Raw genomic sequence first — 13,625 nt, forward strand, 5'->3', positions numbered from 1 at the left:
ATTTTCATTCTGTAGAAAGGACAATTCATTTCTTTTGCTGCTGCATAGTACTGTACTATTTGAGCCTGGGAACCAACATATGGGTAAACTGTAATTTATTCACCCAGCCCACTACTGGACACATAGGTTGTAATCAATATTTTGATATTATTGTAAACAGGGCTCCTATATTTATACTTTTGTCAGCTTGTCTCTGGGATAATTTTCTAAAAGTGGGAATGCTGAGTCAAAGGGCAAATCCATGGGTAATTATCCCCAATACTCTCAAATTCCTATCCATGGAAATTACTACGTTTTGCATTCCCACAAGTAATGTATGAGAGTGCCCTTTTCCAATCAATGGAAATCAATCAATAAAAAAAATGTTATGGAACTTTTGGAGTTTTGCCAATGTGATAGGAGAAGAAGTGTCTCAGTGTAATTTTAATATGAATTTCTCTTACTGTGAGTTAAACTGAACATTCTTTTATATATGTTTAAGAGGCATTTGCATTTGTTTTTCTGCTGGTATCTTTAGTTTCCTACAGATTTGGTGGTCTCTCTCTTTTAAAAGTTGTTTTACACATTAAGGTTAATCATACCAGCAAATGTTTTTTTCCTAAGTCCTACTTAGGAAAAATTTCACCATTTCCAGGGTATTTGTATTTTCTTCTATTATTGATATGGATTCACTTTTTTTAATTCATTTGAAATTTGTCTTGGTGTATGACATGAAGAATGAATAATTTTTGACTTATACCAGTAAGTCAGCTTAGTACTTTGCTTGGCTTTACAGCCTGTAAATAGGCATATTTATGTGCCTATTCAGTATAGTGAAAGACATCACACATTACTCTGAGGCCAGGGAATTTTACATTCCATGTTCTGAAGATATAAAGTTCCACTTTCACAGAATGAAATCATACTGTGATCTATTGCTATTAAATACTTTGAAAGGCTTTTTGCATTTTTGCAGCTACTGGAACGAACCACATACGTTCTTGCTGGTTGTGCCAAGTAAGATAAAATTAAACCCAATAACCAATTCCTGGATTAAAGACACTTATTAATTAAAATTAAGGTCAAAAGGTGAAAATTAAGATTAAATGGGAGTCTTATACAGGGTAAGTGCTCATATCTTTTTTTTTCTTCTTCTTCTTTTTTAAAGTAGGCTCCATGCCCAACGTGTAGCCCAATGTGGGGCTGGGCTTGAACTCACAATCCTGAGATCAAGACCGGAGTCGAGATCAAGAGTTGGACACTTAACCAACTGAGCCACCCAGGCAACCCTCAGTATCTTTTTAGCTGAAATTTGACCAATGTGATTTTGTGGGTAGTTTTTGTTGATTTGGGAAAAAATAAAAAGAAATGCAAAGATTGCAAGGTTTAATTTTGAAAATACATTAGGAATATCACAATCATTATTAATATTATCAATTTTAACATTAATCTTTCTTCACACTGACATGAAAAAATTAAATGGCTGGATAAGTAGCAAAATTAGAACTTATACCAAGTAGAAACTAATACCAAAGTTTATTCTGTTACCCAGAGGAAAATATATAATGCTGCAAATACTTTACATTTGATAGTATTTAAATTCATGTCTATTATGTCAGAAGTTCTGAAGAAGGTTTTTAAAAGAATCAAAATTTCTAGATACGAAAAATAAAGCAGATTGTAAATGTCAGGACTCTGGGATGAAAAAAGTCTCCCTCTTCTACTTAGCTGCTCAAGCATATAAGGATTCATTACTCAATGAATGGCCTCTACTGGAATTTACAGTAAAGAGAGCAATGAAAGTAACATAGGATAACATCAATGAATAATCTACAATCTCATTTTGGCTACTTTAAGCAAACTTTTTAATTTCAGCCCAATCACAAGAACAAAACCATGGCCTTAATTTTGACATTTTCAATCTCCCTTTATTTCAGGTAGTGATGTTTATGAGCTGGGAGATTAGGAAAGAGGCAGGAAGAGAGATGGCAAAAGTCCTAGAGACATACATGGTTCTCTACTGGCTATTGAAAAACTTCATTTTATAGATGAAAAAGTTACTGCTCAGAGTTTGTGACCTAGACAAAGTTGCACAGCTGGTTAAATGGCAAAGCCAAACCAAGGTTTCAGGTCTTTGACTGAGTTATTAAATGCTTTATCCAGTTAAACTCAGTTTTAAAAATTCAATTCCATTTTTCCCATTATTTAAATTATTAAGAAATCTCAATATGAAAATTCAATTGTTTTTATCTTTGCCTGATATCTTTTTTTCTATATTTAATCTTAGGAAGTAAATACTTTTCTAGTGGAAAATTATTACCTTATTGAATATAAAACTCTCCATCTAAAAAAAATTCTATAAACATTCCTTGTAGGTAGGAGACTAAAAGAATAATTTTACTACAGGATCCACCTTAAATATACTGAACATTTAAAATCATATTTAATTAACTTATATCATTCCAGATAGGATAACTGAAGCTAAGGTCAAATTCTAGTCTAAAACATACTGAGGATTTACTATGGATCAGGTACTAGTGCTACAGTTAGAAGATAAATTACCAAATCAAAATAAAAACATGTATTGTAACCTTTGGGACTAAGCTCCTGATTGAAAGAAGTGAAATTTCAGTGGTCTCCTATACAAATATTCAATATTTCTGATGAAAATAAAACTTTGAAGAGTGTTTCCAAAATACAATATAAAGATCTAAATTAAATAAAATCTTCCAAAGTTTCTGAAATTACTGAGAACACTATTAAGTTATATTTATAGATGTTAACTCCAGTTTTATGAATTCTCAATGACAAGATCATCTTATTTCAGTAATACAGCATTTAAAATACTCCAAAATATACTTAGAGATAGAACCTAGATTCCAAATTACTTGTCTGAAATGAAGACTATCCCAATCTATCTAAAGTTTCTCTCTTTGCTAAGGTTGGGAGATTGCTAATGGGAAAGGACACATGTACCTTTCCATGACAGCCAGGCACTCCTTTCTCCAGGTAAATCGACTCCCTCGTCGTAGTCGGAAGGTGCCAGATGTGGCAGAGACTGGGGGAGGTGTTTGTCTCCATTCTGGGTCCTCTATCGGAATGGGGGCTGGTCTCATACTTAGTGTAGCCCCTGAAATAAACAAGACATTTTTAGCAAATATCTTGCAAGTTATTAAAATCAATGACAAATATAATCATGAAATTAACAATAAATTTTTGTCCTTCCATTGGAACTTGCAAGCCAAATACATTTGATATTTACATTAAAAAAAATCCCCTGGGGGTCTCACAGTGCCTGTCCCACGCCAATGCAAACTGTTCCCTTGAAACCACTGCCTAGCCTCTGTGCTACAGGCTATGGGCACTGAAGCAGATTGCACTATGGGGGGAAAATGTGACCCAAACAAAAATTCAAGGGACAGAAACTCTTCCTTAAAAAGTTTATAATTATTTTAAAATGTCATTTTTTGGGTCACTTGTCTTTTATCTTTGTTTATATAATTTTTTGAAATAAAGCCCAAAATCTATCTCTTTAGGGGAAAAGGGAAGTATGGTCTTTGGACCAGTGACTAATTAATTAAGAGTATCTTCTGAAAAATCTTTCTTGAAATTCCCGATAGTTTTAATCTTTCGAACAATATACACTATATGATCAGAACTTTTTGTTACCACTCAAAGGACTCTTGTTACTGAGAAAATAGAGCCCTTAAAGAATGTATGCAGATAGAAGATGGAATTTAAAATAGCCCTAATTGTGGTAAACTCTTAAAAAAAGTCAAATATATAACATCAAAGACAGTAAGGTAGTATTCAATATGATTTGTCTACTAGTTAACTAAAATTAGATCTCTATAGGTCTACTACCTGTTATAGCTATACTGGTTTCTGTTACCTCTTCAATGTAATAAAACTAATGGGGAAAAATGTAATTAGGACATTTTATTAATTTAGACTAGTCTTTTCTTTTCTTTCTTTCTTTTTTTTTTTTTAAGATTTTATTTATTCATGAGAGACACAGAGAGAGAAAGAGAGAGGCAGAGACACTACCAGAGGGAGAAGCAGGCTCTATGCAGGGAGCCTGATATGGGACTCAATCCCAGGTCTCCAGGATCAGGCCCTGGGCTGAAGGTGGCGCTAAATCGCTGAGCCACCCAGGCTGCCCTAGACTACTCTTTTCTTAAATAATGAACTACTTACTAATGATGCATGTATTCTTAAATTCACCATCTCCCACCATCTTTCTTTTGGTTTGCTCTAGGTTAGAAGCTAGAAAAACAAAACAAAACCCTAAAGACAAACAAAAAAAACCCAACATTGTTTCTGACCTCTGTAGACTTATTTCAATGAATTTAAATATAACTTGATATGTGTTCATAGAGTTCAGTCCTGGGATCTCCCACTGTTTCCCTTCATTCTCTATACCGTTAAATTCGTCTTCCCAAAGTATAATTATGATCATAGCATTCCAATGATCAAAAAGCCTTCAAAAAGTTCCTACTGCCTATGGAATAAAATACAAACTCTTAATATAGCCCTAGAAAGATAGGTTAGAAATTGTTAGAAGTATGTGGAATAATGCACATAATAAATATGTATTGATTTCTTCATAAGAGGAATCATACACTATTTATTATTACACATTGTAATTAATATGTTGGGTGGTTTTTCTATTTTACTACATTCAGATCTCTCTTTGTAGACCCCCCCACCCTTAATGTAAGCTACATATTTATATGCATTGTTATACAGAGGCCCAGTATTTTAACCAATCCTGATTTTCCTCTCCAAACCTGTTGTCTTACAGCCCTTTCCAGCTGAGTAAATGGCATCCCTATTTTTCAAATTGCTTGGCTCAAAATTTGCAGATACATCTTTGACCTCTCTACTTCTCCTATGTATCATATATCCAGAATATAGCAAACCTTGTTAATTTTATCTTCAAAGTATATACAGATTCAGATCAATTTATATTACGTCAACAGGCTTTAGAATAAGCCAGCATCATCTCTCCAAAGCATAACTTTCTGGGATAGGTTCCAAAGATAGCCCTTCACAATAAGTCACACCTCCTGGTAATCATACCCTTGAATTCTAAGCTGGTCCTGTGACATGTTTTGACAACAGAAAATGGAAAGAGTTCAAGGCTAGGTCATAAAATGCTTGCAGCTTCTAACTACATCTCCTGGAATACAGGTTCTGGGGGGAAACCAGTTACCATATAAGAAGTATGACTAACTTGAGACTGTGATATTGTAAGGAAGCCCAAGCTAGCCGCATGGGGTGAAAGATGCCCAGCTACCCCCAGGTGCCACAGATGAGGAAAAAAAGCCACTCTGGGTATTCCAGTCACAGCAGACACCATGTAGAGAACTGTATAACCCAGCTGACAGAAAGGCCCTAGTACCAATAGAGTCATGTGGTAGTCAGCCCTCAAGGTGGTTTCAAGGAACTCTGCCTACTGGTATTCACCCTGTTGTGTAGTCCCTTCTCATACTACACCAGGTTAGTCTGTGTGACAAAAAACATATGGTAGAAGTGAATATATATTATATCTGACATTAGATTATAGAATACACCATAGTATCTTATCTTAGTAGCTCTGCCTCTTAGATCACTTGCTCAGGGGAAAAATAGCTGCCAAGTTTTAAGGACACTCAGGGAGCCTAGGTAGAGAGGAATTGAAATCCCTGGGCAACAGGCAGAAAGGAAACTGAGGCCTGCCAAATCACTCATGGTAGTGGTCTTAGAGGCAGACTGTCCAGCTGCTGACAGCTCAACTAGAACCTCATTAGAACTCTGAGCAGAACCATCTTAGCTAAGCCACTACTGGATTCCTGACCCACAGAAATTGTGAGATAACAACTGTTTGTTGTTTTTAGCTAAGTTGTAGGGCAATCTGTTGCACAATAATATAAAACAAATATAAGACATTATAACCATCTCTAATTGTTTATTTCCCATATTCCCCAATATACTATTATGATTATTACTAATTATTCACATTTATAAATTTGGCAGGAAAAAATTTCCTTTAATATAGAGATTTCACAATTAGTAAGAAAGAGCATCTTATTTACTGAACTTTATATATGTTTTCTTATGAATTTATATCTTTTGTCTTTTTCTTTTGAGGTATCCATTTAATGGTGTGTTGAAACAATATCAATTGCTAGTTCTAGAGATTGCAACTTTTTCCCCAGTTTGTCATTTGTCTTCATGGTGTGCTTTCTTTTTTCCTTTTTTTTTTTTTTAAGATTTTGTTTATTTATTCATGAGACACAGAGAGAGAGAAAGAGAGAGGCAGAGACACAGGCAGAGGGAGAAGCAGGCTCCATGCAGGGAGCCCAACATGGGACTCGATCCCGGGTCTCCAGGATCACACCACCCAGCGGTGCTAAACCGCTGAGCCACCTGGGCTGCTCTATGGTGTGCTTTCTGATCTTAAATCTTACATAGTCACATTTGTCAACCTCTTCTTTTGTGGTTTGTTTTGTATCACTCAGAATATTTTTATAGTTTTCTTATTGTTTAAACCTTTAATAGATATATTTATTAGATACAAAAATGATTTCCTGTGGTGTGTGATGCAAAATAAGTATTTAACTTGTTCCTCAAAAGGACAAGTGTGTCACCACACAATGCTTTAGAGATTCATGGCTTAAATGTATGACAGACTGTAGCCTGCTACCATAGTTCAAAGAAAGTTTTACTGGAACACAGCCATACTCATTCATTTACATGTTGAATTTACATTACCCTACATTTGTATCAAAGTTAACAAAGTTTAGGCATAAGGAGAAAATATGGGATTGGAGAGTTTCAAAGTCTTTGTTTTGGTACTTTTCTGAATGCAAGCAGGAATTACAACATAACATGGGCTCTGGAATCTACCTAAGTTACATTATATAAATTCTGTTCCAACAGACATGATAAAAGGTTCAAGGCAGAGCCAAGCAGCTATCTCTCTTTACCAAGAGAAAGGTAAAACAGACTGGGTAAGGCAATAGGTCCTCTCATCCAAGGCCTAACTTCTGGTAGAACAATAGAATTTCAGGGCTTCAGTGGGTAAAAGATAGAAAATAGGTCAGTAAATTGTAATTAGAAGGCCACATTATAACTATAGCATGTTTTCTTAGTTGAGTATAAATAAAATAAAGAATACAAAGAATCTTAATCATGAGATTCAAGAAAATCAGCTAACTGATAATAATGGTTCTTTCTTGGTACTGGTGTTTATTGGTCACGTAACTTCTTTATAATGTTCTATAATATCCAATTTTTCTATATAAAGAAATTTAGGTGAAATAAATTACTTTAAAAAGAAATCAAGGCAACTTATGCACAGACGGGTAGAAACTCAGTAATTTCAAACTTATAAACATACTGAATTTGAAACATAATATTATTGTATTACTTCTGAAGTTTTTCTCTTGCTCCTTTTTCTTTTTCAATGTAGCAGTATTTAAAAATAGCACAAGCAGCATTCTGGAAACACTCCAATAAACACAGATTTGTTCTAGAAACCTTAGTTAATCTTGCTTTAGTCAAAGCGGATGGAGAGCAATGAATAACCCAAGAATGGGTCCAAAATTATAGACTCTGACAGAAAAATACAAAGATACTAGAATGCAGGCTTTAAATCTCTCTGAAGTAAAATATGGGAGTTCTGGATTGGCTAAAAAACCCACTTTTTTTTTTTTTTTTACAGGAAATTTGTTATCTATTTTCTTTACAGAAACATTTTTTTCCCTTCTTGTATCTGGGCTCTCATTAAGATTTTGCACATTTATCTAGCAACTCTAAACCCAAGAGGAAAAAAGTCTCCCTAATTTGCTGATAGATTTTTAAATTTTGATAAATGTTCCCTTTGTATATATGATAATTTTCTTATCAGATTTACTTCTGAGTGAGCCTTTGCCAGTCAATTAATAAAATATGACTATAAGCATGTCATTACTATCCTGTTCATAGAAGCTACCTTCTCCAAAAGTAATTTCTCATTGTCCCCTATGTCACACACGATTTTCCTGAGGCACTGACACTTTGCAATAGTGAAGGGAGGAGGCATTACTTCTGATCTCCAAATTTACTTCATGTGCTTGCTGCATGAGCCTCCTGGCAAACTTTATTTGTTTAATTTAGAAATAGGCAAAATCTGTGCCATGAGCCAAGAGGAACTCAGCAAACTCTGTCTGTTATAGCAATGTTTAAATTAGACAAGGAAAAAGACTGCTGAGCCTAATTTGATTAAATAAAGGGTTTTTGATGTCAACCATACTGAATTTAGTACCCACTTCTTTTAAAAAATAGGCATTTTCTTGTAAATGTTTTCATAAGAAACAAGATAAAATGCATTTGATCAGTTTCCATCAGTCTATTTTATTCATACCCCTTGGCAGGCTTTGGGATATGCTGGGAAATTCTAATGATGGTCTGTTTATTAGAGGACTACAGTATATCTGTAACTATTGGGTTATCAGTAAAAATAACCTAAATATCCACTCTATTATTATTTTTCTTGCTGAGTTCACTTAGAAAGAGACTAGGGGAAAAAAAAACAACCCATATATCCAAATGGATCCAGAGTAAAAAGGCTGAAAAAGAGAACTCCAATCAAGGTATACAAAGAGAAATGCACGGAGTCTAAAAATAGAGGCACAGAATGTACAAACATTTTTAATTTATTTTCTAAATGCTTACATTTACAGAAAAGAAAAAAAAAGTCACTTTTTCATTTTGTGATTTTTCTTAATTTTGCATTTTTCCCCAGAATATATGCAATGGGACAGCACCATTTACATTTATTCGGATGAGCAAGTAAAATTTGTGAAATAAAAGAACTTCCTATCAATAAGCAGGTCTGGACTATGTGAACCTAGGTTCTTCAGTTTTTGAAGCTGTTAACAAGGCAGATTAATTTCTTTTTTGCCTTTCTCCTTCTCTCCCTTCCTTCTTGCCTTTCTTCCTCTCTCTCACCTTTTCATGAAATTTTATATGTACCTTTTGAATATATAGTACAAGTACAAAATTTATAAAGACAAAAAATGTTATATAGTTAACAGTCTCCCTGCCATCCTGTATTTCCAGTCTCTCAGAGCTCTATAGAGCCTTCTTTAGTTCTAAATACAGCTGGCTAGAAGTGTTCTATGTTTATATAAGCATGTATGTATGTGTATGTATTCCCTCTATATATAGACAGTATACTGTATCTATTGTTTTGCACCTTACTTTATTTACTTATGAATTTGATATTACCACATATAAATTCAATTCATATAAAGCCCTCCTTTAAAAAAAATAGCTATTTACCCTCCATACTATTCCATTGTACAGATATACCATTTATTTAACCAGTTCATGACTGAGAGATATTTAGGTAGATTCCAATCACCTCTGCAATGACCTGCAAAGAAGATTCTTATATACTATAAACACTTAATGACCAGATAGTGGATAAGCTCATTTTAGGTGCTAACATAATTTTAGTTCATCTTATCCAAACAGAATAGTCATTTCAGTGTCCATGGAGAACAATACGATTCTTTAGTTATAATTAAAGGTTATTTTAAAATCAACAAAGGTGCATTCACCTAGAAAGAATTCCATCATATTAGGTCTTACAATAAAGGTAAAAATGCAAAGAATAACTTCTAAATATTAAATTTTAATTGGTAACATCCGACTACTGTTGATGCTATGAAAACTATCAAATGACAATCACAAACTTATCCTCTTCTCTTCAGTTAACTTTAAATTCTGTCCTACAAAACCTGTATGGATTTGGTTTTCAAATAAAAACCAGAAAGTTTTAATGAGGAGAAATCAGTAATACAACTTCATTAAAAAGCAAATGCACATAATTAGGGGAACTTATTCTTTCTTTTTAAAATTTATTTTAAAGAAACTGTACACCCAATATGGGGCTCAAATCCAGATTAAGAGTTACATGCTCTGCCAAGGCATGAGCTAGCCCAGGCACCCCTAGGAAACTTATTCTTAAAAGGAGGTACTGGGATGCCTGGGTGGCTCAGGAGTTGAGCGTCTGCCCCTGGCTCAGGGCATGATCCGCGGTCTCAGGATCAAGTCCCACATCGGGCTCCCTGCCTGGAGCCTGCTTCTCCCTCTGCCTACGTCTCTGCCTTTCTCTGTGTCTTTCATGAATAAATAAATAAAATCTTTTAAAAAAAGAGGTATTATCTCCTTAAAGAAAGCTATTCCTTATCAACAGCTGGATGAATGCTGTTAGTCCTTTCCTATTTTCCTGTTTCAATGGCCTAGTTTCACCTTCATTCCAATTTCCTGATGATGGTTTAGCCTAACTCTGGTTCAAGACAGACTGAAGTAAAAAAATAAGATCAAAATCAAAAAGATAATCTTTTAATAAAACAGCTTCAGAAAAACATTATACTACCCCAGTGCTAAAAATGGGATTCCAATAGAGGTATTCTGCAGTTGGCAGTGCTATCAGGTCAGTTGTGGGGGCCTGATAGCTGCACCTTAGTCCTCTTCCTCTTTCTGGTGAGAATTCATTTTCCTGGTATCCTGGTCCCTGCCTGGGATTGGAGCCCAGCCTTGAAATCTCAGTATGGGATGGGAATTTAGCTTCACCAACTGTGATTAGATTATATCAAGGTAGTATTCTAAGTGCCAAATCCAAGAGACAAAAATCCCTTCTCTTATGGAAGCTGATTGCCTGACACAGTTGACTAATGTTTGTCCTCCAAAGTCTTCATGTTCTGTCCTATACATTTTTGAACATGTTGACAATCCCTTTGGTGTTCCTCCCCTGGCAGTCAACTGCTGAAATGTGACCACATTTATGAAACCCCTAGGTAACAGTTCCTTATTTACCTAATCATACCTTTGCTATCAGCCTAAGCTGCTCTATTAAGCAGACCAACTGCCAAGTTTTTGTCACTCACCATCTGATTTGCTTTGCTGTGTGCAAGTCATGGGAGGATTGAGGTCTTTGGGAAGACTGCTTAGAGCTGCACTTGAAGTGTTGCTTCAAGTATGATTTATCTTAAGACTATCCAGTTTGGTAGCCACATGTGGTCATTGTAATGCACCTGAAATGTGGCTGACTGGAAATGGTATATACTTCAAGTGTAAAATACACACTGGATTTCAAAAATCAGTACAAAAAGGAAGAGGAAGGAAGGGAAGGAGGGAGGGAAGGAAGGGAAGGAACTGGAGGGAGGAAAAGAAAGAGAAAGGGAGGGAAACAAAGGAACTGGAGGGAGGGAGGAAGGAAAGGAAGAAGGGAGGAAGGAAAGGAGGAAAAGAAGAAAGAAAGATGGGTGCCTGAATGGCTAAGTCAGTTAAGCATCTGACTCTTGATTTTGATTTCAGCTCAGGTCTTGATCTCTTGGTTGAGTTCAAGCCTTGCAGTGGGGGTTCCACACTAGGTGTGGAATTTACTTAAAAAAAAAAGAGAGAGAAAAAGAAGCCTCAGTACTTTTTAAAAGTATTGATTAAATGTTGAAGTGTTAATACATATTTTCTAAATAAAATATATTATTAAAATTAATTTTAGCTATCTCTTACTTTTTAAAGTAGCTACTAGATAATTTTAAATTACATGTTATTTGTATTATATTTCCACTGAATTGTGCTGCTTTAGAACATTTAGCCAATAGCAGCAACAAAAGAGTCATTATTTCGAGAGATTTGCTTACATATCCAGCTATCATTAGAAGAATACCTAAAAATGAAAGTTCTTTGCAGAAAAAATTGCTAGCTAATAAATGCTGAAGGATTTAAATAAGATCGTCATCATTTTGCAATCCCCACTGGAATAACTCATTTAGGTAAGCATCATCATTGGATGCTAAGACCACTGACAAAAGGTTGATGTCAAAGAGGCTATCCATCCAGTGGCAAAATGACGCCCTATGGATTATTTACAAACTACAAAGACAAGACCTGGTGGTCATTATTTTAACAAATGCCCAAACTTAGCATATGAACAGTGCTACAACCTAACATTACACGCATCTTGATATATGAGGTAAATGTTACCGACAAAGCATTTTGCTCCAATGTTTTATTGTGAAAATTTTCAAACATACAGCCAACAATGAAAGAATTTTATGATGAAAATCTATACTCAAATCATATATTTTACTTACTTACTTTATCACATTATCCATCTCCTTATCCATTTTATTTTGATGCATTTCAGAGTACACTGTAGACATTACTACAAGCCCTCTCTAAATAATCTATGAAGTATTCTTGCCAAAAATGTTTAACCTGAATCTAATCAAGCCTCTAAACCTAACTTCTAGTTTACAGCAAATACAGGGGCTATAGAGGAGTAAATTAATTGACACTAAGAAGAAACAGAAAAATCTAGAATATGGGACATTCTGTAAGATTAGATGGTTTAACAGGTTTGTTATGGAAAAAAAAAAGTTTGAGTGACTAGATTTAAGAGTCTAAAAAGACATAACAAATTCCAATTTGTCAATCTAAATCAGATACTATTTAATAAGAAAAAGACATACTTGTAACAATTAGAGAGATATGAATATAAACTAGATGTTAGATGGTATTATGGAATTATTATTAGTTTTCTTAGATATGGTAACGGACTGTGGTTATGCAGGACTATGGTAACGGACTACAATTATGAATGCTGAAGAGAAAGAGATGCGTATACATACATATATGTACATATTTAAATTTATTTATTTTCTAGGGATAAGGCAAATATAGCAGAATGTTAATAACTATTGTATCTAAGAAGAAAGTAAACAGTGTTCACTCTGCTGGTCTTTGAACTTTTCCATACAACTGAAACATTTCAAAATAGAAAGTGGGGGGCAGGGTAAATAAAAAATTCATTGTAGAGAGGCTGATATATGTCTGTTCTGTTTTGTCCTGTCTGGGCCTTTCAGACCAGGAATGTGATCTTTTTTTAAAAAAAAAAAAAATCTTACCACGCACGTTTCTCTAATATTATTTCTACCTCAGAGTCAATGCTATTAATAGCTAAGTCTTCAATATGCAATATTCCAACTGATGATTTAATCTATAGTAAGCAAAGGCTTTAATGCTACATAGTATTACAAAAGGCTAAACTTGAGATCATGCTCATTGCCACCAGTCTGCATAATGTATAGATTAAGACAGGCTGCCATACAACTTCAGACTTTATGTACCATTTGTTAAAAGTATCCTACAATAGGTCTTGCCTATTCCTGGCAACTTCAGACATAAAGATTTTATTTTTGTTTTTTATAAAGATTGTATTTATTCACGAGAGACACACAAAGAGAGAGGCAGAGACGTAGGCAGAAGGAGAAGCAGGTTCTCTACAGGGAGCTTGATGCGGCACTCGATCCCAGGACCCCTGGATCATGACCTGAGGCAACGGCAGGCACTCAACAAAGGAGCCACCCAGGTGCCTCCAGACATAAAGGTTTCAGTGATCTTCCTTCGCATTTCATTCTACTTTTCAACCTATTGCTGCTTCCAAAGTCATGAGAGCAGCTTCACTCTAAAGTCCGAAAACATGCTTATCACCCAGGTAATTAGGAACAGAAAATCATTAGCAGAGATCACTGGACACAGTATAGCAATAACTAAATAAAAGTATGAATTTTACATTACTAACTAAAATAACATTTACCCCGCCCCCA

The 13,625-nt window shown here is 34.8% G+C and overlaps 1 protein-coding gene across 17 annotated transcripts in view; it reads right to left on the bottom strand.

Moving 5' to 3' along the window:
• Window positions 1-13,625, bottom strand: part of HMBOX1 (homeobox containing 1) — a 189,361-nt gene that overhangs the window by 50,380 nt on the left and 125,356 nt on the right. For all 17 annotated transcript variants that reach the window (XM_038573691.1, XM_038573704.1, XM_038573690.1 and 14 more), the window contains one exon: window positions 2,956-3,109. In XM_038573691.1, coding sequence (XP_038429619.1) covers window positions 2,956-3,109 — 154 coding nt within the window. The remainder of the gene's footprint in view (window positions 1-2,955; window positions 3,110-13,625) is intronic.

This window comes from Canis lupus, chromosome 25, assembly GCF_011100685.1.
Source record: "Canis lupus familiaris isolate Mischka breed German Shepherd chromosome 25, alternate assembly UU_Cfam_GSD_1.0, whole genome shotgun sequence".
NCBI classification, from domain to species: Eukaryota; Metazoa; Chordata; class Mammalia; order Carnivora; family Canidae; genus Canis; species Canis lupus.